At 36.5% G+C, this 25,226-nt stretch overlaps 1 protein-coding gene and 1 pseudogene across 3 annotated transcripts in view; both read left to right on the top strand.

Moving 5' to 3' along the window:
• VMP1 (vacuole membrane protein 1) overlaps positions 1-25,226 on the top strand; it is a 147,562-nt gene that overhangs the window by 55,050 nt on the left and 67,286 nt on the right. For 2 of the 3 annotated variants that reach the window (XM_059147865.1, XM_059147866.1), the window contains exons 6-7: positions 10,212-10,379; positions 18,140-18,271. In XM_059147865.1, coding sequence (XP_059003848.1) covers positions 10,212-10,379; positions 18,140-18,271 — 300 coding nt within the window. The remainder of the gene's footprint in view (positions 1-10,211; positions 10,380-18,139; positions 18,272-25,226) is intronic. The other variant, XM_059147867.1, reaches the window with a different exon arrangement.
• Positions 10,427-16,346, top strand: LOC131815839 (transmembrane protein 256-like; annotated as a pseudogene).

Here is a 25,226-nt window from a genome sequence, read left to right on the forward strand (position 1 = left end):
AAATAAATAAAATCTTTAAAAAACAAAAAACAAACAAACAAACAAAAAACAGAAAAAAGAAACAGGCCCCCAAGTAAATCCAATAGTTAAGTTCAAAAACAGAAAACTTTTTTTTTTTTTTAATGAAGCAGCAGTGCACATACAAGTTTGTCATTTTACTAATATATTTTTTTTCAGTGGTTAACATGAGTATCTCACACCCTCCCTGCAAAAACCCTGATTTGTGTTTGCAGTACCAAGACTTCATTCTCGGGGCTTTAATAATTTGTCTCAGAGCTTTCGGTTTATTACTATCCCTGAAGTTAGAGTACAGATTGACCTCCTAGAAATATCTCTGTTAAATCTTTTTCAATCACTAAAACTTCCTTTTATACACTACTCATAAAAGAGTTTACATTGTAGAAGTATAACTTAAATCTTATCTTAAGAATATTTTAAAAGTTAAAACACTTTTTCCACAAATACCTATATCTGCTCTTATAAGAAATTTTACCCCCAAATTAACTATGATTTTGCTCTCACCCAGACATACTATTCCCTGGCCAACCAAACATCTTTTATCCTGAACAAGGCAAAGTATTCCATGGTCAAAACTTTGGAAAATATAATGTCATACATCTCATGAGACTAGATATATGAGGTTTTGAACTGAAGCAAACAAAACCAGATGTCTGATATATCACAAATAGCTGAACTATCTTATTGAGGTGACTTCACTTAGAATGACTATACTGAATTATTTAAAAACAAAACTAAACTAAAACTTGCCTCTTTGATGAGAGTATAACTTTTCGTTGCAATCTTAAAATTTAACCTCCTTATCATTGACAGGAACTTCTATTGACATTAATTAGGAACTCTTGGGGGTTATGAGTACAGTTAGTGAATGTTACTTTTGACTTGATCTCTAGGGAATTTATAGACCTTTATCTGACAGAGAATAACAACCTGGGCTGGATGTAGCTTTTTAGCTTCCTTTGATTACCACTTTATAGGTTAGAGGCTGCTGACCTTAACTGGAGATAATAACCATCAAGAACTTTCACTTGCCACTCTTCCTTAGGTAGTGCTCCTTGTATCTGTACCTTTCTGCATGGCACTTTCTTTTAAATGCCCTGAGATTCGTTTTCTATCACATCATACGGTCTATCTTGATGAGTGTTTCATGTGTTCCTGAAAAGAATATGGGTTTAGGGGCGCCTGGGTGGCTCAGTGGGTTAAGCCGCTGCCTTCGGCTCAGGTCATGATCTCAGGGTCCTGGGATCGAGTCCCGCGTCGGGCTCTCTGCTCAGCAGGAAGCCTGCTTCCTCCTCTCTCTCTCTCTGCCTGCCTCTCTGCCTACTTGTGATCTCTGTCTGTCAAATAAATAAATAAAATCTTTAAAAAAAAAAAAAAAAAAGAATATGGGTTTAGCTATTGTTGGGTGGAGTGTTCCATATTGTTCAAGTGTTCTGTAGCCATACTAGCTGTCAATTTAATTGTTCTATCAACTACTAAAAGAAGGATATTGAAATTTCCAGCTGTAATTGGAGATGTTTATTTGTCCTTTCAGTTCCGTCAGTTTTTGCTCTATGTATTTTACACTCTGTTATTAAGTGCCTGCACACTTAGAATTGTTCTGACTTCCTGAGAATTAGTGTTTTTATCATTATGAAATGTCATTATGGATCCTCCTCTAGTAATATGCCCTGTACTCAAGCCTACTTTATCTGATATTAATATGGCCACTACATATTATTTATTATTTTAAATGGGTTATCTTTTTTTCATCCCTTTACTTTTACTTTTAGGTTTTGATGTTTAAAATGGGCTTCTTATAGATGGCATGTACTGAGGTCTTGTTTTTAATCCAGTCTGACACTCTCTGCCCTTCATTTGTATGTTTGGTACATTTATAATTAATGTAGTTGTCAATATGACTGGGTTTAAATGTATCCTCAAACTCTTTGTCCTACCTATTTCTTATTCTTCTTTTTCTATCTTTTTTTTTTTTTTTTGGACTGAGCTTGTTTGTTTGGTTTTTTTTTTTTTTTTTTTTTTAGTATATATAACTGCTTTGCAATAGTATATTCTCTCTTCTTCCCATACTATATGGTGATGTTATCATATATTTTACTTTTACATATGCTGTGGTTTTTACTTTAGACAGCTAGTTTTTTTTTTTAAGATTTTTTATTTATTTATTTGACAGACAGAGATCATAAGTAGGCAGAGAGAGAGAGGAGGAAGCAGGTTCCCCACTGAGCAGAGAGCCCGATGCGGGGCTTGATCCCATGACCCGAGCTGAAGGCAGAGGCTTTAACCCACTGAGCCACCCAGGCTCCCCTAGACAGCTAGATATTTTTGAAGAGATTTTTAATGAGGAAGAAAAGTCTTGTATTATTTCCAGAACTCTTTAACTCCTTTGTGTACATTAAAATTTTCATCTTGTAGAACAGATTTTTTTGGCTTTTGTTTGTCTGAAAATGTTTTTAATGTTACTTTCATTTTTTAAATATATTTTCCTGGGATTCTAGATTTTTTTTTTCCCTTTTCAGCACTTCAGAAAAATAATTCCATTGTCTTAGGTTTGTATTATTCTGACTAGAAGTCTTATCTGTATTTCCCTGTAGATAATTTATCTTCATCCCTCAGATTGCTTTTAAGATTTTCTCAGCATTACTGAGTTATAACAACTTGATTATATTATGATTATAATGATTTTCAGTGATTTAAGCTTTAATTTGTATTTGTCTTGACTGAGGTTTGTGGAGTTTCTTAGATCTGTGAATTGGTGGATTGTTATTTTTCTTTTTTTTTTAATAGTTTTTTTTTTAAAGATTTTATTTATTTATTTGACAGGCAGAAATCACATATAGGCAGAGAGACAGGCAGAGAGAGAGAGAGGAGAAAGCAGGCTCCCTGCTGAGCAGAGAGCCGGATGCGGCATTCGATCCCAGGATCCTGGGATCATGACCTGAGCCGAAGGCAGAGGCTTTAACCCACTGAGCCACCCAGGCGCCCCAATTGTTATTTTTCTGCACACACTCCTCCGCACTAACACACACTTTCTTCTCTCTTTCTAGAATTCCAGTTACATGTATAGTAGACTGGTTGTTATTATTCCATAGGTTACTGAGGTTTATTTCTTTCATGGCCTTTATTCTCTATAACGTTTAGTTTAGATACTTTTCTATTCTCCTATCTTCAGGTTCTCTAATAGTTTCTTCTGCAGTCCTCTAATCTATCTATTGGTAATCTAGCCAATGAATTTTTCTATACAGGTGTTTTATTTTTAGCCCTAGAAATCTCTCACTCTCTCTTTTTTTTTAAGATTTTATTTATTTATTTGACAGATAGCACTAGTAGGGGGAGCAGCAGAGAGAGAGGGAGAAGCAGGTTCTCTACGGAGCAGGGAGCCCAACATGGAGCTTGATCCCAGGATTCTGGGATCATGACCTGAGCTGAAGACAAATAAATGCCTAACCGACTGACCCACCCAGGCACCCCTAGAAGTTCCATTTTTTATAATTTCATTTCTTTCCTCATGTGTTTATGTTTTCCTTTAAATCAGGTATCAACAAACTTTCTGTAAAAGGCCATATTTTCAATATTTTAGGCTTCGTGAACTATAGTGTCTTTCAGAGCTATTCAGTTTTGCTTTTGTAGCACAGTATTAGCCGGACACATTTGTAAATGAATGCACATGGCTATTCTTTGAACTTCATAAAACTATTGTGGGTCAGATTTGGTCCGTATATGAAGTTTGCCAATTGCTGCTTTAAATCCTTGAACATATTTATATTGACTGTTTTTAGGTTCTTGTCTGCTAATTCCATTATCTCTGACATTTCTGTTTCTGTTGACTAATGTTTCTTCCAGTTATGGGTCATATTTACATGCTTCACAGATCTAGTTGTTTCTTAATAGATGCTGAACATGTATTATATTGCTGATTATATGGATTTTGTTGTCTTCCTCTACAGAGCATCAATTTTTTTTGTTTTGGTGAGCAGTTAAGTTACCTATGGATCGGCTTGACCTGTTTAAGTGTTTTTATTTATTTTTAAAGATTTTATTTATTTATTTGACAGACAGAGATCATAGGTAGGCAGTGAGGCAGACAGAGGTAGGGGGTGAGGGGGGAAACAGGCTCCCTGCTGAGCAGAGGGGCTCCATCCCAGGACCCTGGGATCATGACCTGAGCCGAAGACAGGGGCTTTAATCCACTGAGCCACCCAGGCGCCCCTGTTTAAGGGTTTTTAAAAAACATGTTTGACTATCTGGAGTAACTGTTACTCTAAGCTCTTTCCCCAAGGTCTCCCCTGAATGCTGTCTCTCCACTTTAGCTGGTTAAAGTACAAGTATTTTCTAGTTCTGTGTGAACTCTAGGAATTGTTTAGCTTACAACTCCCTGTTAGTTGTTTTCCCATTGCTTGTATTTTGCTTAGCCTAATGGAATCTCACGCTTACCTGCAAAGTAGCTTTGTATGTTAAAATCTCAAGGGCACCTTGTTTCTAGAGTTCTTTCTCTGCATCGCTCCCTCTTCATTAGTATCTGTCCCACAGAGTTAAGCTATTCAGCCTCCCTAAACTCAGGTTTGCTTCTGAACTCAGCAAGACCACCATGCTTTGTTTATTTATTATCTTTAGTAATCTCTATACCCATTGTGGGGCTCAGACTCACAATCCCGAGAGCAAGAGTTCATGCTCTTCAGACTGAGCCAGCCAGGTGGCCCAAGACCACCTTGCTTTGCTTGGGTTCTTTCTCTTTGGATTTTGCTATAGACATGAAATGTGTCTACAAATGAAAAGCCAGAGTCATCATAGGGTTTCCTCATTTGTATCCCTTCTTTTAGCAGTCAGAAATCATGTACTGCCTGTGATACAATGCCTGAAAAGAATTGCTCCATATGCTTTGTGCAGTTTTCTAGATTACTAGAGATGTAAAAGTCTGTACCACTTACTTCATGATCTGATTCAGAAACCCCCTAACCAAAGGCCAGGACCTCTAACCCATATATATCAATATCTGCATACTCACAGGACAGCGTAACCTCCTGCTTAGTACATTGTGAGGCTTTTTTATGTATTTCATGGTGGTTCTGTCCAGATAGCCTTCTGTCCAGATAGCCTTTTCTGCTTATACAGTAGCTGTTTGTCTTTATCCCTTGTTTTTTTCATTTAGTATAGTTAAAATGTGATTCTTTAATATTTGATACATTGCATTGGGACTTGTTTTGAAAATAAACTTAAGAGGTAGATTGAATATGTGTAACCTTTAAAAATTATTTTAATTAACCATTTTTTAGTTTTGGTGTTTGTATTTTTTTCTGTAAACATATTTATTTCAGTCAACTCAGTTACATTTAGGAACCATCAGCCTATAAAATTAAAAAGAACTTGTGAGGTTTCTTATAGTTAGCATAGTTTAAACTAAATGGTCAAGGTACAGACTAAACAGGCTCTTGAGAATGAACAAAGGATAAGAAGCTGAGTTATTTGTGTCTGTTTTGCTGGGAACCACCACATCTGCTCTAAGGCTGAGTAATCAGGACTTATTAATGTGGTTATGGAGAGTATATATCGGTTTAGTTGTGTGAGTGAACTGTCCTTTCTTTAGGGAAAAAATTCTCATCAGGTTGCTGAAATTTTCCCTTTTTAGAATTATTTAAAATTGAAACTATGAATACGTCTTTTATTTTGGATAATGTGTTTGATCTGTTGAAGTACATATTTTGTCCATATTTCTAGAATAGGAATGTAGTTTTTTCTTTCCTTTGTATTGCAGAAATCTTAGTTTAGCATCCAGGACCGTTTAATTTTGTTCACTGAGTGTTTATTTCTAGAGTTGAGGTGCAAACTGTTCCTACATCTTACAGGGGACAATTATGTAGGGCTATTGTGGACAAACCCTTGAATTTCTTCTGTTTTATTCACTGGTATCACATTTTTCTTTCGTGTTTTCAAATATTACAGGTGGACACTACAGTGTTTTTTTTAAATTGCATCTGATACTTAGCTATGTGTGCAGTAAGAAATTTTTCACCTAATTCAATTATTCTGAATTCCACAAACTTTCAACTTTTTTTTTTTTTTTTTTTTTTTTTTAAGAACCACAAAGTAGGGGCATCTGGGTGGCTCAGTGGATTAAGCTGCTGCCTTCAACTCAGGTCATGATCCCAGGGTCCTGGGATCGAGCCCCGCATCGGGCTCTCTGCTTTGCGGGGATCCTGCTCCCTCCTCTCTCTCTGCCTGCCTCTCACCGACTTGAGATCTCTGTCTGTCAAATAAATTAAAAAAAAGAAAAAAATCACAAAGTAATAATTTCCCCCAAATGTGAAATCTCGTATGCATATAGTATTCAAAGAAGTTGTGCATTTCATGGTTAATCATAACTTTTAAGGAAAATGTGACTAAGAAAAAAATGACTGATCAAAAGCAGTTACATAATTATTTTTTTAATGTAAATATTGCTATTTATGGATTTCTGTGAATTAAAATTCAAGGAAAAGAGAAATAGACTAAAAATTCACATGGAATTTGTTGGTCCAGAAAAAAAAGCAATAATTTTTTTTAAAAGATTTTATTTATTTATTTATTTGTGAGTGAGAGAGAGTCTCATGAGCAGCAGCAGTAGAAGGAAAAGCAAACTCCCACTGAACAGAGACCCCCAATGTGGGACTCAATCCCAGGAGCCCGGGATTATGACCTGAGCCTAAGGCAGACACTTAACCTACTGAGCCACCGAGGCACCCAAAAAACTAATAATTGATTAACTCAGTGCTAAGTGTAGAACTTCGTTTTTTGGATTTTATGTGTACACACAGTGCCGGTTGCATATAGGGAGAAACATAGCTCAGATTTATGAATATATTTTTCCTATTAACATACAACAGAGGGGTGCCTGGGTGGCTCAGTTGGTTGGACAACTGCTTTCGGCTCGGATCATGATCCCGGAGTCCGGATCGAGTCCCGCATCGGGCTCCCAGCTCCATGGGGAGTCCGCTTCTCCCTCCGACCTTCTTGTCACTCATGCTCTCTCTCACTGCCTCTCTCTCAAATAAATAAATAAAATCTTTAAAAAAAAAAACATACAACAGAAAGTTTTGTTTTAAATCACATTTTATGGGTTTTTTTTTTAAAGATTTTATTTATTTATTTGACAGAAGGAGAGAGACAGCAAGAGAGGGAATACAAGCGGGGGGCGGGGGGGAGGGAGAAGCAAGCCTCCCATGGAGCAGAGAGCCCAATGTGGGGCTCGATCCCAGGACCCTGGGATCATGACCGAGCCGAAGGCAGATGCTTAATGAATGAGCCACCCAGGCACCCCAAGATTTTATTTATATATTTGAGAGGGACAGTGATAGCGACAGAGATAGAGCACAGGCGGGGAGAGGGGCAGAGGAAGGGGGACAAGCATACTCCCTGCTGAGCAGGGAGCCCAACTTGGGGCTCAATCCCAGGACCCTGGGATCATGACCTGAGCCAAAAGCAGATGCTTAACGGACTGAGCCACCCAGGTGCCTCTGAACCACAAATTCTTTTACCTTGTGATTTAAAAAGCCTCTTTTATATACAGAGACCTCTTACTGTATGTGTGTGTATACAGAGAGAGCAAAAGAAAATAAAATTTTGTGTACTTTTTATATATATAAGTTCAGATTATATTATTTATAACATTATATAACTTAAAATTTTAATATTTTATTTATTATCCTACAAAATTTTATTCTACAAATATAGTATTTTTCTTCATAATAACTAATGGCTAGTACATTTTGAGGGCTTAGTCTAAGCTAAGTACTTTATATGAGTTATTGACTTAAACCTTACAATATCCCCAGAATGTAGATTCTGAAGATATTTGATGATTTCCATTTTATAGATTAGGAAAGCAAGACTCAGAAAGTAAGTGGCAGAGGCCAGAACCTGAACCAGAACATCTGGCTCCAGAAGTTATGGTATGGCCACTATGTCTGCAGAGTGTTTTACCCTGTGTGTTAAAGCAACCTGTTCAGGATGTCCAGGGTTTAGCTCTGACACCTCATGAGAACTTTGGAAATTATTCTTAGATTTTATTGACATATTTGATTAAATTTGGAGTTTTTTAATTTTGGAGCTGGATAGAACTGTGAGTCTAATTCTTTGCCTTGCTGAAGAGTAGACTGAGGTCTGGAGAGGTTAAGTGACTTTGTCCAAGATGGTTTAATTTCTGACCCTTAATTTACTGTTCTCCCAATGGTTCCTAAACCTAGCCTATTAGAACCTCGCCTATTTGAAATTCTAAAGGAGCTTGTTTAAAACATACAAGTTCCCATCCCCACCTACTGAATAAATCTATGCTTAGGGGACCCAGGAATTTATATATATATATATATTTTAAGATTTTATTTATTTATTTATTTGAGAGAGAGAGAATATGAACAGAAGAAGGGTGGAGAGAGAAACTGACTCCTTGCTAAGCGGAGAGCCTAATGTGGAGCTCAGTCCCAGCACCCAGGATCATGACCTGAGCCGAAGGCAGACACTTAACCAACTGAGCCTCCCAGGAGCCCTGGAAATTTATATTTTTAGTAAACCCCCTACTTGGTTCTTATGCACACCCCTCACCTTGGCATACATGTGCACTTGAGAATGATTGTGTTTAAGCCCTTATCACACATCTAATATTAATCCATTTTAACTGGTGTGATTATTATTAAGTTTTGTAATGTTTTAAAGTAAAGGTACGCAGCAACTCAAAAGCTTCCATGGAAAAACTTGCTTTAAAAGAAAAACTCAGGGCACCTGGCTCAGTCAGTAAGTGTCTGTCTTCAGCTCAGGTCAGGTCTCAGTGTCTTGGGATTGAGTCCGACATTGGGCTCTCTGTTCAGAAGGGAGTCCGCTTCTCCCGCTACCTCTCCCCACTGCCCATGATCTCTCTCTCTCTCTCTCTTACACACACTCTCTTTCAGATAAATAAATAAAATCTTAAAAAAAAAAAAGAAAGGAAAAATTCACTGATACAACACTTTCATTTTGTTTTAGGCTGTATTATCTTTGGGGAAGATAAGTGAGGTAGTTACTTCACCAGCTATTTTTAAGTGAGGACAAAAGGCAGTATTCTCAAATTATGCCTAAAAGAAGAGGGCACAGGAAGTTTTTATCGCAGGCTATAACATTCTTGCAAATGAGAATATAGATAAAATCAGAATAAAGCCAGAAATCATGGTTTCTAGGGCCTGGTGTTGGGGGAGGAGATTGATTACAAAAGGACACCAGGGAATTTTTTTTTTTAAGATTTTTTTATTTATTTGACAGAGAGAGAGAGATCACAAGTAGGCAGAGAGGCAGGCAGAGGGAGAGTGGGAAACAGGCTCCCCGCTGAGCAGACAGCCCAATGCAATCCAATGCCGCAGAGCTCTATCCTAAGACCCTGAGACCGTGACCTGAGCCAACAGAGGCTTAACCCACTGAGCCACCCAGGTGCCCCAACATCAGGGAATTTTTTGTAGCTATGGGAATGTTCTATATCTTGATTGGTTGTGGTTATACAGTTGAATATATTTGTCAAAATTCTTTGAACTACAGACATAAAAACAGTGACTCTTACTCTATATAAATTATACATCAGTAAATCTGAAGTTTTAAAAAAAAGCCAGGAAGAAGTTCTGAGCAGTATTATATTTTCAGATTACCAACTGCAACTTGAAATATTTAGTTAGATCGATTCTTGTTCTTTAAAAGCTAAGATTTTTGGGATGCCTGGGTGGCTCAGTAGGTTAATTGTCTGCCTTTGGCTCAGGTCATAATCCCAGGGTCCTAGGATCAAGTCCCACATCAGGCTTCTTGCTCAGTGGGGAACCTGCTTCTCCCTCTGTCTGCCTCCTGCCCCCCCCCGTTCATGCTCTCTTTTTTTCTCCCTCTCTCTCTCACAAATAAATCTTTTTAAAAAATAAATAAATAAAAGCTAACATTTTGGGAGGTGCCTATGTGTCTCAGTTGGTTAAACATCTGACTCTTGGTTTCAGCTCAGGTCATGATCTCACAGTCGTGAGATTGATTCCCATGTTGCTTAAGATTCTCTCTCTCCCTCTCCCTTTGCCCCCCTGCCATAAAAATAAATAAATAAAAGCTAAGATTTTTCTCTTTACATGTAGTAATTAAGGTACTGTTAAAATGACATGTGTGTTGATAATTCCTTTTGCCTTAATATTTCTCACCAGCGGTTTCTCATATTTGTTTTATAGGGTCCACATATAGCTTCAGTTACATTAGCTGCTTATGAATGCAATTCAGTTAATTTCCCTGAACCACCCTATCCTGATCAGATTATTTGTCCAGATGAAAAGGGCATTGAAGGAACCATTTCTTTGTGGAGCATCATCTCAAAAGTTAGGATTGAGGCCTGCATGTGGGTAAGATGTTCATTTTCATCTTTGTCTAAAATTAACCTCAGTATCTTGATAACTTTGTTATAGTTCATTGAAATTGAGTGCAAATATGTATCTACTTAGCAAGTCAGTAGATAATTAATTCATGTAGCCACCGGTTATCCATTTCTAAGAAAAACCGTTTAGAGTTTCCCCTATTCATGAATGACATTCAGAAGGAAGGCATGAAGCCATAGGTACCACAAAGCAATGGATGCCAAGTAGACAACAGGAGGGAAAAGGAGTACAGATAATCCAACTGTACTATTTTGCAAAATTTTACCAGTGTTTATAAATTTGATAAACACATAGCAAGTGGTTATGTATCAGACCCACACTAGTAAACATTATGTCTCTCTCTTATATTCAGATACTCTGTGTTTATTCTTAGAGGGCTTATTTCATTTTCTGAGTTGTTAATGATACCGAAGTAAGGTCAGATATTTCTTAATAAACCTTACTTTACTGTAGTAAAGTATCAGACTATATGGCTGTTGTCTGTGGTGAGCTTATTTTCAGTTGTACCAATTTTTTTGTTTGTTTGTTTGCTTAAGTACATTTTGGGAAGCTTTTGGACTATATGTTCAATGGCAGATTATTTTAATCTATACAAAGCATTCTTTTTTTTTTTCATTATGCCAAATTCACTCAAGTGTGTATTTTTTTTTAAGATTTTATTTATTTATTTGACAGAAAGAGAGATCACAAGTAGGCAGAGAGGCAGAGAGAGAGGAAGGGAAGGGGGCTCCCTGCCGAGCAGAGAGCCCAGTGCGGGACTGGATCCCAGGACCCTGGGATCATGACCTGAGCTGAAGGCAGAGATTTTAACCCACTGAGCCACCCAGGCACCCCTCAAGTGTGTATTATTGAGGAATAGTTCCTTTACTAGAGACTTCTGTTATCATTTGAATATTTTTTTATTGTTTGGACTCATTAAGTTATGTTCCCTTTAACTCTTTTCCCCTGACAGTGTCTTATAAAATAAAATATATGGAACAGATCATTTAAAAATCTTAACTAAAATGAACATGAATACCATACCCACAGAAGAGGCAGAGTTTTCAAATACATTATGTTTAAATGTTAGTGAGTATTTTGGGTGTGGGGTTTTTTTTCAAACGATTGTCTTTGGTTTTAGTCTAAGTTATTTGTCTGTTACAGTATATATACTATAACCTAGTATGTTATATTTTAAGAGAATTACAAAGGAAATGCCGTATAGTGAATTTGTTGAATATGAAAGACAGGAAAAATTGTCATACTTCCTGTTACTCTTTTATAAATACTGGAAACAAATTCATTGTACTAGTTGTATATGTTTTATAAATTTGACCGCATTAGTCTTTGATGAAAAATATTATTAAAGTAACAGAAGATACTTGGAACATGCTAGAAAGAGACCATGTGTATAGATTTTGGTTTTCAGTTTTGCTTTTGTTCTTTGATAAATGATTTACATGGCTGGATTAACACTAATTCCAACAAAGAAAAACTTCCATTGCAGCTGGCAGTGATAATTGCCTCTTCTAACTCCTATAGTTCATATTGTCTGAATGCTCATTTGGCTTGGCTCCATGCATCTCTTAAATTAGTTAATTTGGCTGGTATAGTGGCTTACTTTCCCAAATTTTATGCTCCTAAAAAATATAGACTGTACCTTAAATTTATTATCCTCATAGCAATCAGCATTAGGTATTGCATATTGCTATTCATGTTTCCTCCTTTGAAATTATTTGTCATGTATAAAGTATAGCACATACCAAGTTAGGTTTAAATCGGTTCCTTTTGTTCTCAACATTTATATGGATAGTCCTTCCAACAAAAGGTGCTGGGAAAACAATATTCACATGCAAAAGAAAGAATTTGGACCCTTCCTTATGCCATATGTAAAAATTGACTCAAATTACATCAAAGACCTAAACTTATGAGCTGAAACTATAAAACTCTTAGAGGAAGATGTAGAGACAAATCTGCATGATGTCAGATTTGGCAGTGGTTTCTTAAATATGACACCAAAAGTATAGGCAACACGAAGAAAACTTGATGAATTGAACTTCACTAAAATTAAAATCTTTTCTACATCAAAGAACACTAATAATAGAGTGAAAAGACAACCCACAGAAAGGGAGGAGATGTTCATAAATCATTATCTGATAAAGGTTTAATATCCAGAGTGTTTGAAGAACTTCCACAACTCAACAACAAAAGACAAACAACTCAGTTAAAAAATGGGCAAAGAACTTGAATAGACTTTTCACCAAAGAAGATATACAAATGGCCAGTAAGTGCACAGATTCTCAACATCATTTAGTCATTGGGGAAGTGCAGACCCAAACCACAAGGAAATATCCCTTTACACACACTAGGATGGCTGTTATTTTTTTTAAAAAAGAAAACAAATGTTAGGATGTGGAAAAATTGGAATTCTTAAAGATTCTTGATGAGAATGTAAAGTGATTCAGCTGCTGAGGAAAAGAGTTTTGTGGATTTTCAAAAACTTAAACAGAATTACCATATGACCCTCCTAATTCCACTCCTACGTAGTTACCCACAAAGAATTGAACACTGGGACTCAGGTGTAAATACAGATACTTGTACTTCACTGTTCAGCAGCATTATTCACATTTTCAGAAAGGTGGGAACAACCCAGTGTACCTCAGCAGATAAACGGATAAACAAAATGTAGGTGACCATCCACTGCCATGGCCAGGCCAGGGGCTGCTTTCTACTATTTAGGCATCTTATCCAGAGCCGGCCTTAGGCTTGGTCCCCTGTGGGGTGCACGGTACTATTTCCGAATGCCTACAGGAAGTAGGTCTTTGACAAGATCAGCAAACACCAGTTCTTACACAGCTTGGCCCTATTACGGGTGCCCTCATTGCAGAAAGTCCCTCTGGACCGGTTACTGCTAGCCTCTGGAACCACCTTATTCTGCACATGCTTTTACTACCAGACTCTGGAGACCCGAGCATCCAGACTTTAGTCCTTGTAAGAGGGAGCCTGCTAATCTTAGGCTGATTAGCCTTGGCTCTTTGAGCATTCTTCATTTGATTTCTGGGTCCCTCTTTAAAGAGTTGGAGCAGGGAGAGGATTAAAAGAGAAAGGCAAAAAAAAAAACCAAACCAAAACCCCACTTTTTTTGGTAGTATATACATATAGTGGACTGTTATTCATCCATAAAAAGGAATGAAGCTCTAGTTCGTGCCACAATATAGATGAACCTTGAAAACATTATATTGAATGAAATAAGTCATTCCATAGAAAGACAGATATTGTATGATTCCACTTATGTGAATTGTCAGAAGATTCAAATTCATAGAGACAAGAAGTAGATTCGAAGTTATCAGAGCTGAAGGAATGAGAAGTTAATGCTTAATAGGTACAAAGTTTCCATTTGGGTGATGAAAAATATTGGAAATAGATAGTGATGAGGGCTGCACAATATTGTGAATGCAAGTAGTGCCACTTAGTTTTATATTTTAAAATGGTTAAATGAGATACAGTCATAAAAAGTTCATGCTACTGAGGTTGAGAAACCTAATTTAGAATGTGTTGGCCTTGATTCTTAGAGTTTTACCCTTTCACAAACGTCCCATTTATGTTCATATGTTTTTTTCAAGAGAATGTCTTGCTTGATCAAAAACATATCTTATTTGAAATTTTTATCTAATTTGTACTTAGCAAAGTAAAATATCTTTACAGACTTCACTATCATTATAAATGTACTGAATCAGTAAAATCATTAAAATACAAAATACTTTCAAATATAACATAAAGACCAGGGTTACCTTCAGTTTCAACTTGTTCATATGGATCTTAGGAGCACGCTAAAATGAATTGTTTGTTACTGTTGATCATTAGTTACTCTTTTTCATTTGGAACCTTTTGATCTTCCACAATTTGACTGTATCACCAATGCAAGGCTTCACAAACTTTTTTACTCATGAATTCCAGTAACAGTTGTTATGTGTCCAAGCACTGGAGATTCAGAGTGAGCAGAACTGAACAGTCTCTACCCTCATTCTAGTGAGAGAAATAATTATCATGAAAAAAAATGTATAAGTAAATATTGTGGAAAAATTGCATATAAAAATGTGAAGGAGGAATCTGTATAAACACAAATTTTCCCTAATTTGTGATTCAGGGAAGATTTCCATGAAGAAGTAACATTTCATTTCAGACCTAGGAATGATAAGGAGTAAAGCAGGACTGCAGGGCAGGGAAGATAAGAGCATGTGTGTTGACTTTCAAATAAAGAGCATCACATTTTAAGGTCATTTATATGTTAAGTTCATGGTTAGAGAGTGTTTATTGTGGTAGTACAAGCATAATGTAAGTTTTACCATTTTAACTATTTTTTTAAGATGTATTTATTTTAGAGAGAGTGAGGGGATAATCTCTATTTTACTTTCTGCCTTTTTGAATATGTCTAATCTGGATACCCCATATAAATGGAATCATATAACTTGTTTTTCTATGCCTGGCTTATTTCACTTCACATAATGCAAGTTTTGTCCATGTTGTAGCATATGTCAGAAGTTCATTCCTTCCTGAAATCATTTTAAAACTGACCCAAGGGAAACTGGAAACAAATTTTCTCTTCTATTTGCAAATCAGTCTTGATAATTCTGCTAGAATTGTACATTTTTTTTAAACATTGCTGTAAGAGCCCTGAATTTCTCAATGGTTTCAAGCTTACCCTCCTGACTTCTGCCTTTAACATCTGATTTATGTTTGTAATTGGAATATGTAATAGAAAAATGATTTTGTTTTAAAAAAGTATTAATACACAGATAATACAAAATTATTGTAATTTCTGAGAGTTGGCATGTGTAAAATTTTCTGCTCTCCAGAGTTTTACCATTAAACTTATGATTCCCAACATGGAAAAGCAAAATGCTGCTGATTTGCTTGTGAATCCACTTGAAAAAACTTTTTAAGAGCATGAAAATCCAGGACTTTTCTCCTCCCCCAAATCTTTGAGTAAAGTTGACACTCCATGGGTGCCTGGTCGACTCAGTGAGTTAAGTATCTGCCTTAGGGTCAGTCTTAATCAAGTCCTGCATTGGGCTCCCTGGAGAAGTGGAGCCTGCTTCTCCCCTTCTCTGCTCCCCTGCTCCTGCTCTCTTGATCACTCGCTGTGTATCTCAATTAAATAAATAAAATCTTTTTAAAAATTGACACTCCAGGAAGATACTCTCCTCTTGGTTTTGCATATTTTATGCATGTTAAACTCTTTTCCAGTTCAAGAAGCAGGGACTTCAGGGTAATCAATTGATAGGGGGCACATAGTTTTTAGAAGAGCTTTCTGAATTATTGCTTGACTAAAAATCACTTGTCTCTTTGTTTTGCAGTAAAGGAAGCCAATTATTTCTTCCCTTTAATTAAATGTAGGCTGACAGTTTTTAGTGTTCCACAGTTGTTTTGGATTTTTGTTTTGATTTTGCAAGAATTCTAAAATTGTTTTGTAAGAATCATGAGATTATGGAACTTTAGTATCTAATTTGAGATAAATGACTAAATAAACTTCATGTCTAGAATATAATGTGTTTGGGGGAACCTGTCTGGATAACTATATTTCTTTAATTTATTGGCATAAAAAACAGATTATTGACTCGTGATCACTGTTCTTGTTTTTTGATATTGTGGAAAAACATGAGCAGAATTAAACTATTAAAATAAATATGGTCAACCAAGTATAAGTCAGTATGTAGCTCTTGATTTCATTTCTATCCATTATTACTTCCTTTTTAGCTTTAAGGAAACTTGTCATGAGTTTGAATCATATGATTGCTTTCAGAACTATTGGCCATTTGAGTTAACAGGTTTTAAGAGAAGTTCATGTTTTGAGTAAAATGTTGTAATTAACTTTTCTTCCTGTTTTTTGTAGTGGGAAAATATTTAAGTGTAGAGAATTATATAATTAGTTTAATATATTATCACTTAACCTCAGCTAATACTAATTCCTTGCTAATATGATTTATCTATATCCTTTGTCATTTGTCTGTCAATTATCTTGAAGCATATCCTATATAACATATCACATTTCATCTGTAAATACATCAATATTAGGACTTAAGCAAACTTTATTACATCTAAGAAAATGTAGGAATAGTTTCTTCAAATCAGTTACCCCATTAATGTTCAGATATTTCTGATTGTGTTTATTTCCTTATTTTTCGTTTCAGATTTATTTGTTGTTGAAACTGGGTTGTTTGTCAAATACAGTTTCCCACAGTCTAGATTTTACTGATTGTATCCCAGTTGGCATAGTTCTGTTCCCTGTGTTTCTTGTGAGTGATAGACTGAGAGGCTTGAAAAAATCTTTTTTTGACAAGAACACAGTTCATAGTCTTATGTAGTTCTATCATAAGGTATACTAATGTCTGATTATCTTTCTTTTTATGATACTAGCACCATTATTATACAAGTCCATTATTTTATTAAGAGTTATAAACTAGGGATATTCCAATCATATCATTTTTTCCTTTAGTTATTGACTAGAATATTTTTATAAAGAGAAACCTCCTTTTCACCAATTTGGTTACCCTGAGATATTCTTCAGATAAATAAGGAATGATAAATAATGGATTCTTTCCCTTTTTTTATCATTTTTTTAAATAGTTCTCTGATAGCCTCCAAAGTTGACTAATGTTAACTTTTTTGTTTAACAAAATATGATTTGTGTTCTGTTCATATATCCTTCAATGTATTGTCTCTCCTCTCTCTCATTTCTCTCTGTGTTCTTTAGGTAGAGCCTGATTCTTTTGACACTTAAGTATATTCATTTTCAGAACTCTTGTTTCACATGTGGATAATGCAGTTTCATTTGGAGATTGTTATTCCACACATCAGAATATAACACTGTGAACACAAAATGTTTGAATTGATAATGTTTCTTAGGGATTCTTTTCAAGACATTTGCTGACAAAGTCATATACAGAATGAATAGAAAGACCTAAAATTGCTTCTGAGAATTACCATAGCTTTTTATTCACTATGACTCAAGATGAGAAGGATGGTTCAAAGTTGAGGATTTTCCTCGAGACCGTGTACCTTTTACAATATTATCTTGCATTTGAGCCTTTTCAACCCAAACCAAGTTCCTGATTCTTTTACCTTTGTTTTCATCCTTATGTCCTAAGCTGATTGAAAAAAAAAACAATGTCTTCAAAAACAAGAGTCCACAAAGTGACTGAAACATGAGTCACTCAGTGTCCTGAGGAAATTAACATTTTTCCTGTGGTAAAAATTAATCCATTCTAATGTTGAGTTTTCAAGGGGCTTCCTGACCACGATTTGTTTTAGCTTTGCACAAAATAAAGTTATATTGAGATTAAAGCAACACTCTAAATAACAGAAGGTTTCCTAGAAAAAAATTTTTTTAAATATTTTATCTAACAGTTCTACTGGTGAATACTCTTTACCAAATCATTTGAAAAGGGGAAAAAGACTGGCAAAATAATTGTAAGTAGAGATGCTAGAGAACTAACATTAATTTCTTATCTGCAGTGCACCAGGTATTGTCTAAGAGTTTAATGTATATTATCTTGCCTGGCATTGCATATGTCAATATTAGGGCCAGGATTCACAGTTATGTTCTCTTGATTATGTAGTATATGCTTTCCTCCCTAACATGTGCATCTTAACTTGCTTTTGGTAATGGAGAAAAATGTAGATTTGATCTGTTTAGTGACACTGTGTTGGGAACAGAATCTCATGTGAATATCTGGTTTTGCACATAGGGCATCGGTACAGCAATTGGAGAGCTGCCTCCATATTTCATGGCCAGGGCAGCTCGCCTTTCAGGTGCCGAACCAGATGATGAAGAGTATCAGGAATTCGAAGAAATGCTGGAACACGCAGAGACTGCACAAGTAAGAACAGTAGAAAAAAAAAAAAAAAACAGAATACTTTAATTATCCTTAAAGAAGTTATGGTTAAGGTCAAATTATTAATAGATACTTTGAAGAAGAAAACTGCCAGAGTAAAAATAAAAAAGACATGGTGTGGGATAGAATATTCAGAAAAGCTGAAATATAAAAGAGATTATAATCTTAATTTTAGAATAGAGAGATAAGGAAAGTCCACAAGACAACTCAGACTAAGCCGAAACACCTGACCAGAAACCAGGACAAGTTGTTGTTGCCAATGAAGTTAAGGAGTCGAAACATTTCTTTTCCCATTATATTTTCTTAAGTATTACCAAGCAGACAACTAACTAAATAAGGGGGACAAGTAGGTGGGTCAGCATATGAGTCCAAAATAGTCAAACTTCTGACTAACAGAATGTTTTTGAGAATAACATCAAAATAGTTTACCATGTTTAAAGGAAATTATTTGAGAACTCCTAACTAAGAACAATTACAAGGGTGCCTGGTCAGCTCAGTTGGTAGAACACGCAGCTCTTCATCTCAGGGTCATGAGTTCGAGCCCCACGTTCAGAGTAGATATTACTTTTTTTAGAAATGGTTTTTGGGGGGCACCTGGGTGGCTCAGTGGGTTAAGCCTCTGCCTTCGGCTCAGGTCATGATCTCAGGGTCCTGGGATCGAGTCCCGCATTGGGCTCTCTGCTCGGCAGGGAGCCTGCTTCCCTCTCTCTCTCTCTGCCTGCCTCTCCATCTACTTGTGATTTCTCTCTGTCAAATAAATAAATAAATAAATCTTTAAAAAAAAAAAAAGAAATGTTTTTTGGGGAGCACCGGGTGGCTCAGTGGGTTAAGCCTCTGCCTTCAGCTCAGGTCATGATTTCAGGGTCCTGGGATTGAGCCCTTTCTCGTGCTCTCGGCTCAGCGGGGAGCCTGCTTTCCCCTCTATCTCTGCTTGCTGCTCTGCCTACTTGTGATCTCTCTCTCTGTCCAATAAATAAATAAAATCTTTAAAAAAACACAAAAAACGGTTTTTGGGCACCTGGCTGGCTCAATCAGTAGAATGTGTGATTCTTGATCTCGGCATCATCAGTTTGAGCCCCACATTGGGCGTAGAGATTACTTTAAAATATATTTATGTGTCATACATATATATAATACATATACACACACACACATATATATATTTTTTACTCGTTTTTTTTTTAAAGATTTCATTTATTTATTTGACTGAGATCACAAGTAGACAGGCAGGCAGAGAGAGAGGAAGGAAAGCAGGCTCCCCACTGAGCAGAGAGCCCGATGTGGGACTCGATCCCGGGACCCCGAGATCATGACCTGAGCCGAAGGCAACGGCTCAACCCACTGAGCCACCCAGGCGCCCTGAAATGTATTTTTTTTTAAAGATTTTATTTATTTATTTGACAGACGGAGATCACAAGTAGGAAGAGAAGCAGGCAGAGAGAGAGGAGGAAGCAGGCTCCCCGCTGAGCAGAGAGCCCAATGCGGGGCTCGATCCCAGGACCCTGGGATCATGACCTGAGCTGAAGGCAGAGGCTTTAACCCACTGAGCCACCCAGGTGTTCCTTATTACGTTTTTAAAAAAAGAAAGGATAATTACGATAAACTACCTTTAACAGTGGGGGGTGGGGTTAAGGCTGAGGCCTTTAAACCTGAATATAAACTATATATCAACCTATATCTTAAACATTTTTTTAAAGATTTTATTTATTTGACAGAGAATACAAGTAGGCAGAGAGGCAGGCAGAGAGAGAGAGGAGGAAGCAGGCTTCCTGCTGAGCAGAGAGCCTGATTTGGAGCTTGATTCCAGGACCCTGGGATCATGACCTGAGCTGAAGGCAGAGGCTTTAACCCACTGAGCCACCCAGGTGCCCTCAACCTATATCTTAATGTTATAAAACCAGTGTTTTATTCTTTGCAGGAAAATTCCTAAGAATAGTATTATTTGATTGAGTCTCCATCTTAGGAATGACAGTAGAAATCAACATAGACAAAAATAAGAAAGATATGAAAGAGAGATCCCTTCCCAGTTGTGTTCATGAACCTATGAAATGAAATTGTTTGAAAAATTGTCTTACTGTTTTGTATTTATAAGTGCGTGTGCCCACATAAGTACACACACATTTTTATGAGGAACAAGTTCATAGTTTTCTTTTCAGTGGAATCTGAGACTCAAAAAACCATTACCCTGAGGGAAAGAAAACATATGTATGTATTTTTTTTTTAAAGATTTCATTTATTTATTTGAGAGAGAGGGAGCGAGAGAGAGTACAGCAGGGGGAGCAGTAGAGGAAGAAGGAGAAACAGGCTCCCCGCTGAGCAGGAAGCCTGACATGGGGCTCAGTCCCAGGACCCTGAGATCATGACCTGAGCCTAAGGCAGATGCTTAACCATATAAGCCACTAAGGTGCCCCAGAAAACACATTTTAATGACAGATGGGCTTTTTATTTTTGTAATTTTTTAAAAGATTTTATTTATTTATTTGATAGACAGAGAGGGAACACAAGCAGGGGGAGTGGGAGAGGGAGAAGCAGGTTTCCTGCTGAGCAAGGAGCATGACCGTGGTGCACAGTCCTAGGACCCTGGGATCATGATCTGAGCTGAAGGCAGATGCTTAATAACTGAGTCACCCAGGCTCCCCAACAGATGGACTTTTTTAAAAGGCATTATTAGGTGGAAATCCACTAAGAACAGTTACGGTTTTTAATTGAAAACAAAATTTTCAAATATGAATATAGAATAGCCAAATAACCAGATATAAAACAAATGAACCAAAGAGCTATGAGCATTTGCTCTGTGTGGAAAGAGACAAGTTGGCCTTGGTATTTGCTTTGCCTTATCTATCAAGCAGATACTATGTCTCTTCTCCTCATGTCGTAATATTTATATAATAATTGTTACTAATAATTGTTACTAATATAAACAACTCTTTAATTATTTTTAATGGTTTTTAAAACCCAGTATCTAATTTGAGCCTTGTGTTAATAACTAAAATAGTATGGAAAGATACTGTTCTTCTAATTTTACAGAAAACTTCAGATCTAGAAGTTGGTACCTCCCTAATTTTACACTTAGAAGTAGAGCTAGAACCAGAACTCAGAATGCCCATGTCATTAGTATATTCCAACTACTGAAACCGTGTCCATCCGTAGACTAAATGGCCAAGTATCTTCAACAGCTGATAGATCTGAAATGGTGGCAATAGTTAGTGTATGTCATATAACATTTCAAAAACTCATTTTTTTCATCTATATAAAATCAAAAAGCTAAAGTAGAATAAGTCTAGGATGCTTGTAGTTTTAAATTTTTATGCTGTGGATTAGATGCCAAACGGGTCTAAGTATTGTTCTCTGTTAAGTCAACTAATACACTATCACTGTTTTCCTTTTTTTTTTTTTTTTTTTTAAGTTTTTATTTTGGAATTAACATTTTTTCATTTGCATAGTTTTTTCAGTCTCTTCTCTCCCTTCTACCAGCTCTGTAAGACACCTTTCTATATCACTTTCCACTTGGTAACACCTATAAAATATTATCAATTCTATTTTCTTCTTTTTTTTTTTTTTAATTTTATTTATTTATCAGAGAGTGGGGGGGGAGAGAGCGAGCACAGGCAGACAGAATGGCAGGCAGAGGCAGAGGGAGAAGCAGGCTCCCCGCTGAGCAAGGAGCCCGATGTGGGACTCGATCCCAGGACGCTGGGATCATGACCTGAGCCGAAGGCAGCTGCTTAACCAACTGAGCCACCCAGGCGTCCCCATATTTTCTTCTTGATTGTCCTCACTCAGGAGCTACCCTCTCCCCACACAATGCAATCAGGACTGCATTCTCTTGGATTCCCTCTGCACAGTTGCTTCTTTTTCCATTTGGATCTCTTCTTCTGTTTTTGTTTGTTCTTATTTTTTTCGTAATCTTTACCCCCAACATGGGACTCAAACTCAGTGACTCTAAGATCAAGAGTTGCATACTCTACGGACTGAGCCATCCAGACACCCCTTGTTTTTTTCTTTCTTGCCTTATTCCTTCATTTTGGTTGAATACATTCTACCATAGTTTCCTGATGGAAATTCTGAAAATTCTGTGTCCTTCATTCATACTTAATCAAGTAACTAAATGTAGTATTCTAAGTTAAAAATCATTTTTTTAACTTAGAATTTGGAAGTCATTGCTCAGTCATCTTCAGACCTCTGGTGTTGATATTGATGGAGCTAATGCCATCCTGACTTCTCTTCATAGGTATTCTTTTTTGGTTGTTTTATTTTCTTCTCTTGATATGTTACTCATTATCTGAGCTATGGGTCTTTAAATTTTTGGGGGAAGGTCTTTAAAATTTTATTCTACTAAACACTCAGAAGCTTGTCAATCTAGAGTCCATTAGTTTGGAGAAATGTTCTTGTATTTTTTCTGTGTCAATTTACCCTCTTTAGTCTCTGTTTTTGCTTTCTGGGATTCTCATTATTTTGGTGTGGAGCCTCCAACACTTACCCTTTTGATTTTTTTTTTTTTTTAATCATTTTGCTCCTAATATTTATCACATTCTACTTTGTATGCAATTTCCTCAATTTTATCTTCTAACTCTAATATTAAAATGTATTTCTACTCTCCTGTTTATTTTCAGAAAGTGATTTGTATTTTATTTTCAAGAAATGGTTTATCTTTTTTTTTTTTTTTTTTTTTAAGATTTACTTATTTTAGAGTTGGAGAGAGTGTGTGCATAAATGTGAGCACAGAGGGAAGGGGCAGAAGGAGAAGGAAAGAGAGAATCTCAAGTAGACTCCCTGTTGAACATGAAGTCTGACACAGGCTCAGTCTCACAACACTGAGATCATGACCTGAGCCAAAATCAGAGTCAGACACTAACCAGCTGAGCCACCCAGGCATCCCAGTTTCTTACGTGTTTGAAGATACTTCATTTCTTCAGGTTTTTTGTTACTCCAGGCATGTTTTTTTCCTTTGTTCTCCTTCATATTAGAAGCTTTCCTCTAAGCTTAGTGATCTTTATTTTTCTGTTTATATGTAAGAATAAGGCACATAAAGGCTGAATGTAAGATGTGTGTGCAGAGGCAAGTTGTAGGAGTGGCAGGTCATCTTATTTATTGGAACCTCCATATATACCAATTTCTGTGGCTCTTTCATTTCGGATAATTCATTTTCTCTAGATGGATCCTCCAATTTCTTGCTTGGGGAATATTAACTTTGTTGCTGAATATTAACTTTGTTGCTTTGTAAAGCTGGGCTATAAAGTGGGGTTAGAGATGGTCATTCACCATATAGACTTACCATTTAACTCACTTAATGTTCAGACTATGGATACCTGCATAAACATGTCCTGAGCCCAGAATCTTTGCTTCACTTTGTCTAGAGACTATATTTAATGTTTTTTACGGGACTAAGGGAAGTTGTCTGTGCCAAGTAGGGGTGGGGCCTAGGGGTCTACTTCTTATACAGTCTTCTCAGGGAACCTGGATGGCTCCATCAGTTAAGTGTCTGACTCTTGATTTTGGCTCAGGTCATGATCTCAGAGTCGTGAGATTGAGCCACGTGTCAGGGTCCACACTAAGTGAGGAGTCTGCTTCTGTATCTTCTCCTTCTGCCCCTCCCCCGACTCGTGCTCTTTCTCTAAAATAAATAGATCTTTAAAAATAAACTATAGTCTCCTTGGTTTTGCCCTACCCCAGCCTCTTCTGCAGTTCAGCTGAAAGTCCTTTTTGGAGCTCTATAATGCAGATCGCTTTTCTCCTCTTCCATATCTTTCACTGTAGGTTCTCAGGTATAACCTTTTTTTCCATCTTCCCTTATCTTCATGAATGCTCATTCCATCAAAGTCAGAGTTCATGTTTCTATTTTTTATTTTGGGGGTTACTATGAAGATAGGAGGTGTTCCAGCTTATTGCTGAGTAAGAAACTACTCAATATTTGCTGGTTTAAAACAAACAAACAAAAAAACATTTATAGTGCTCACATATATGAAATTTACTGAAAATGGCTTGACTATAAATTGGAGAATTTCTTTCAAGATGGCTTACTTACTTGACTGACAAATTGATTTTGGCTGTTGGCTTGGAGTTCAGTTGGACTGTTAGTTTGGAACCTCAAGTTCCAAAGTTATTTTATGGAGATTCTTTGGCTTCCTTATATCACAGCACCTGAGTTCCAAAAGCATGCATTCAGAACTAATTTAGGGGGAAGATGCAAGGTTTCTTATGATGTAACCTCAGAAATCCTAGTCACTTTGCCATATTTTCTTGGCTAAGTAAGTCACTAAAGCTAGCCCAAATTCAGAGAGGCAAATTAGATCCTACCTCTCATTGAGAGGAATAAGCAAGAATTTGCAGCCATCTCTAATCTACCACAGGAACGAAGGTCTTCTTTGGTTATCTTGAAGTGGGACTCTTCCTGCGATATCATTTTTAACAGAATAGAACATTGACAAACCAGAATTTCTTTATAGGAGGGGAATGGGATGGTAAATGATCTTGAATTTTTATAATGTAAGAGATTATTGTAAAGAATTTAGACATACTTCCTTGAAAGGGGAATGAACTTCTCAAATATCCAAAAATTGTCTCTCCCATGTCAAGAGAATATAGTCATGCTGAGAAACTAGAGGTAAACTTTGTCTTAGAATTAGTGGGTAGAGGTTTCTGAGGCCCACAGTGGCTCAATATTAAGACAAAACAAAACCAGAAACCCAACTGCCTATTAATTTTAATTGTGTACAAATGGAATTGCTATTTCAAAAAGAATGAATACCTTATCTCTCTCTCTGCTGTCTTCCATAGATCCATGCATAGCACTTCCTGCATTGTGTATAATACTAACTGGATGACTCATTTCATTCTTTGCAAGTTTTATTCTAGGATTATAAATAATATATTCTCTAAACTTGTTACCATTTAAAAGCTCTATCTCTAAAAACTCAGATCTTCTAGAATTTGATGAAGT

This window comes from Mustela lutreola, chromosome 15, assembly GCF_030435805.1.
Source record: "Mustela lutreola isolate mMusLut2 chromosome 15, mMusLut2.pri, whole genome shotgun sequence".
Classification (NCBI taxonomy): domain Eukaryota; kingdom Metazoa; phylum Chordata; class Mammalia; order Carnivora; family Mustelidae; genus Mustela; species Mustela lutreola.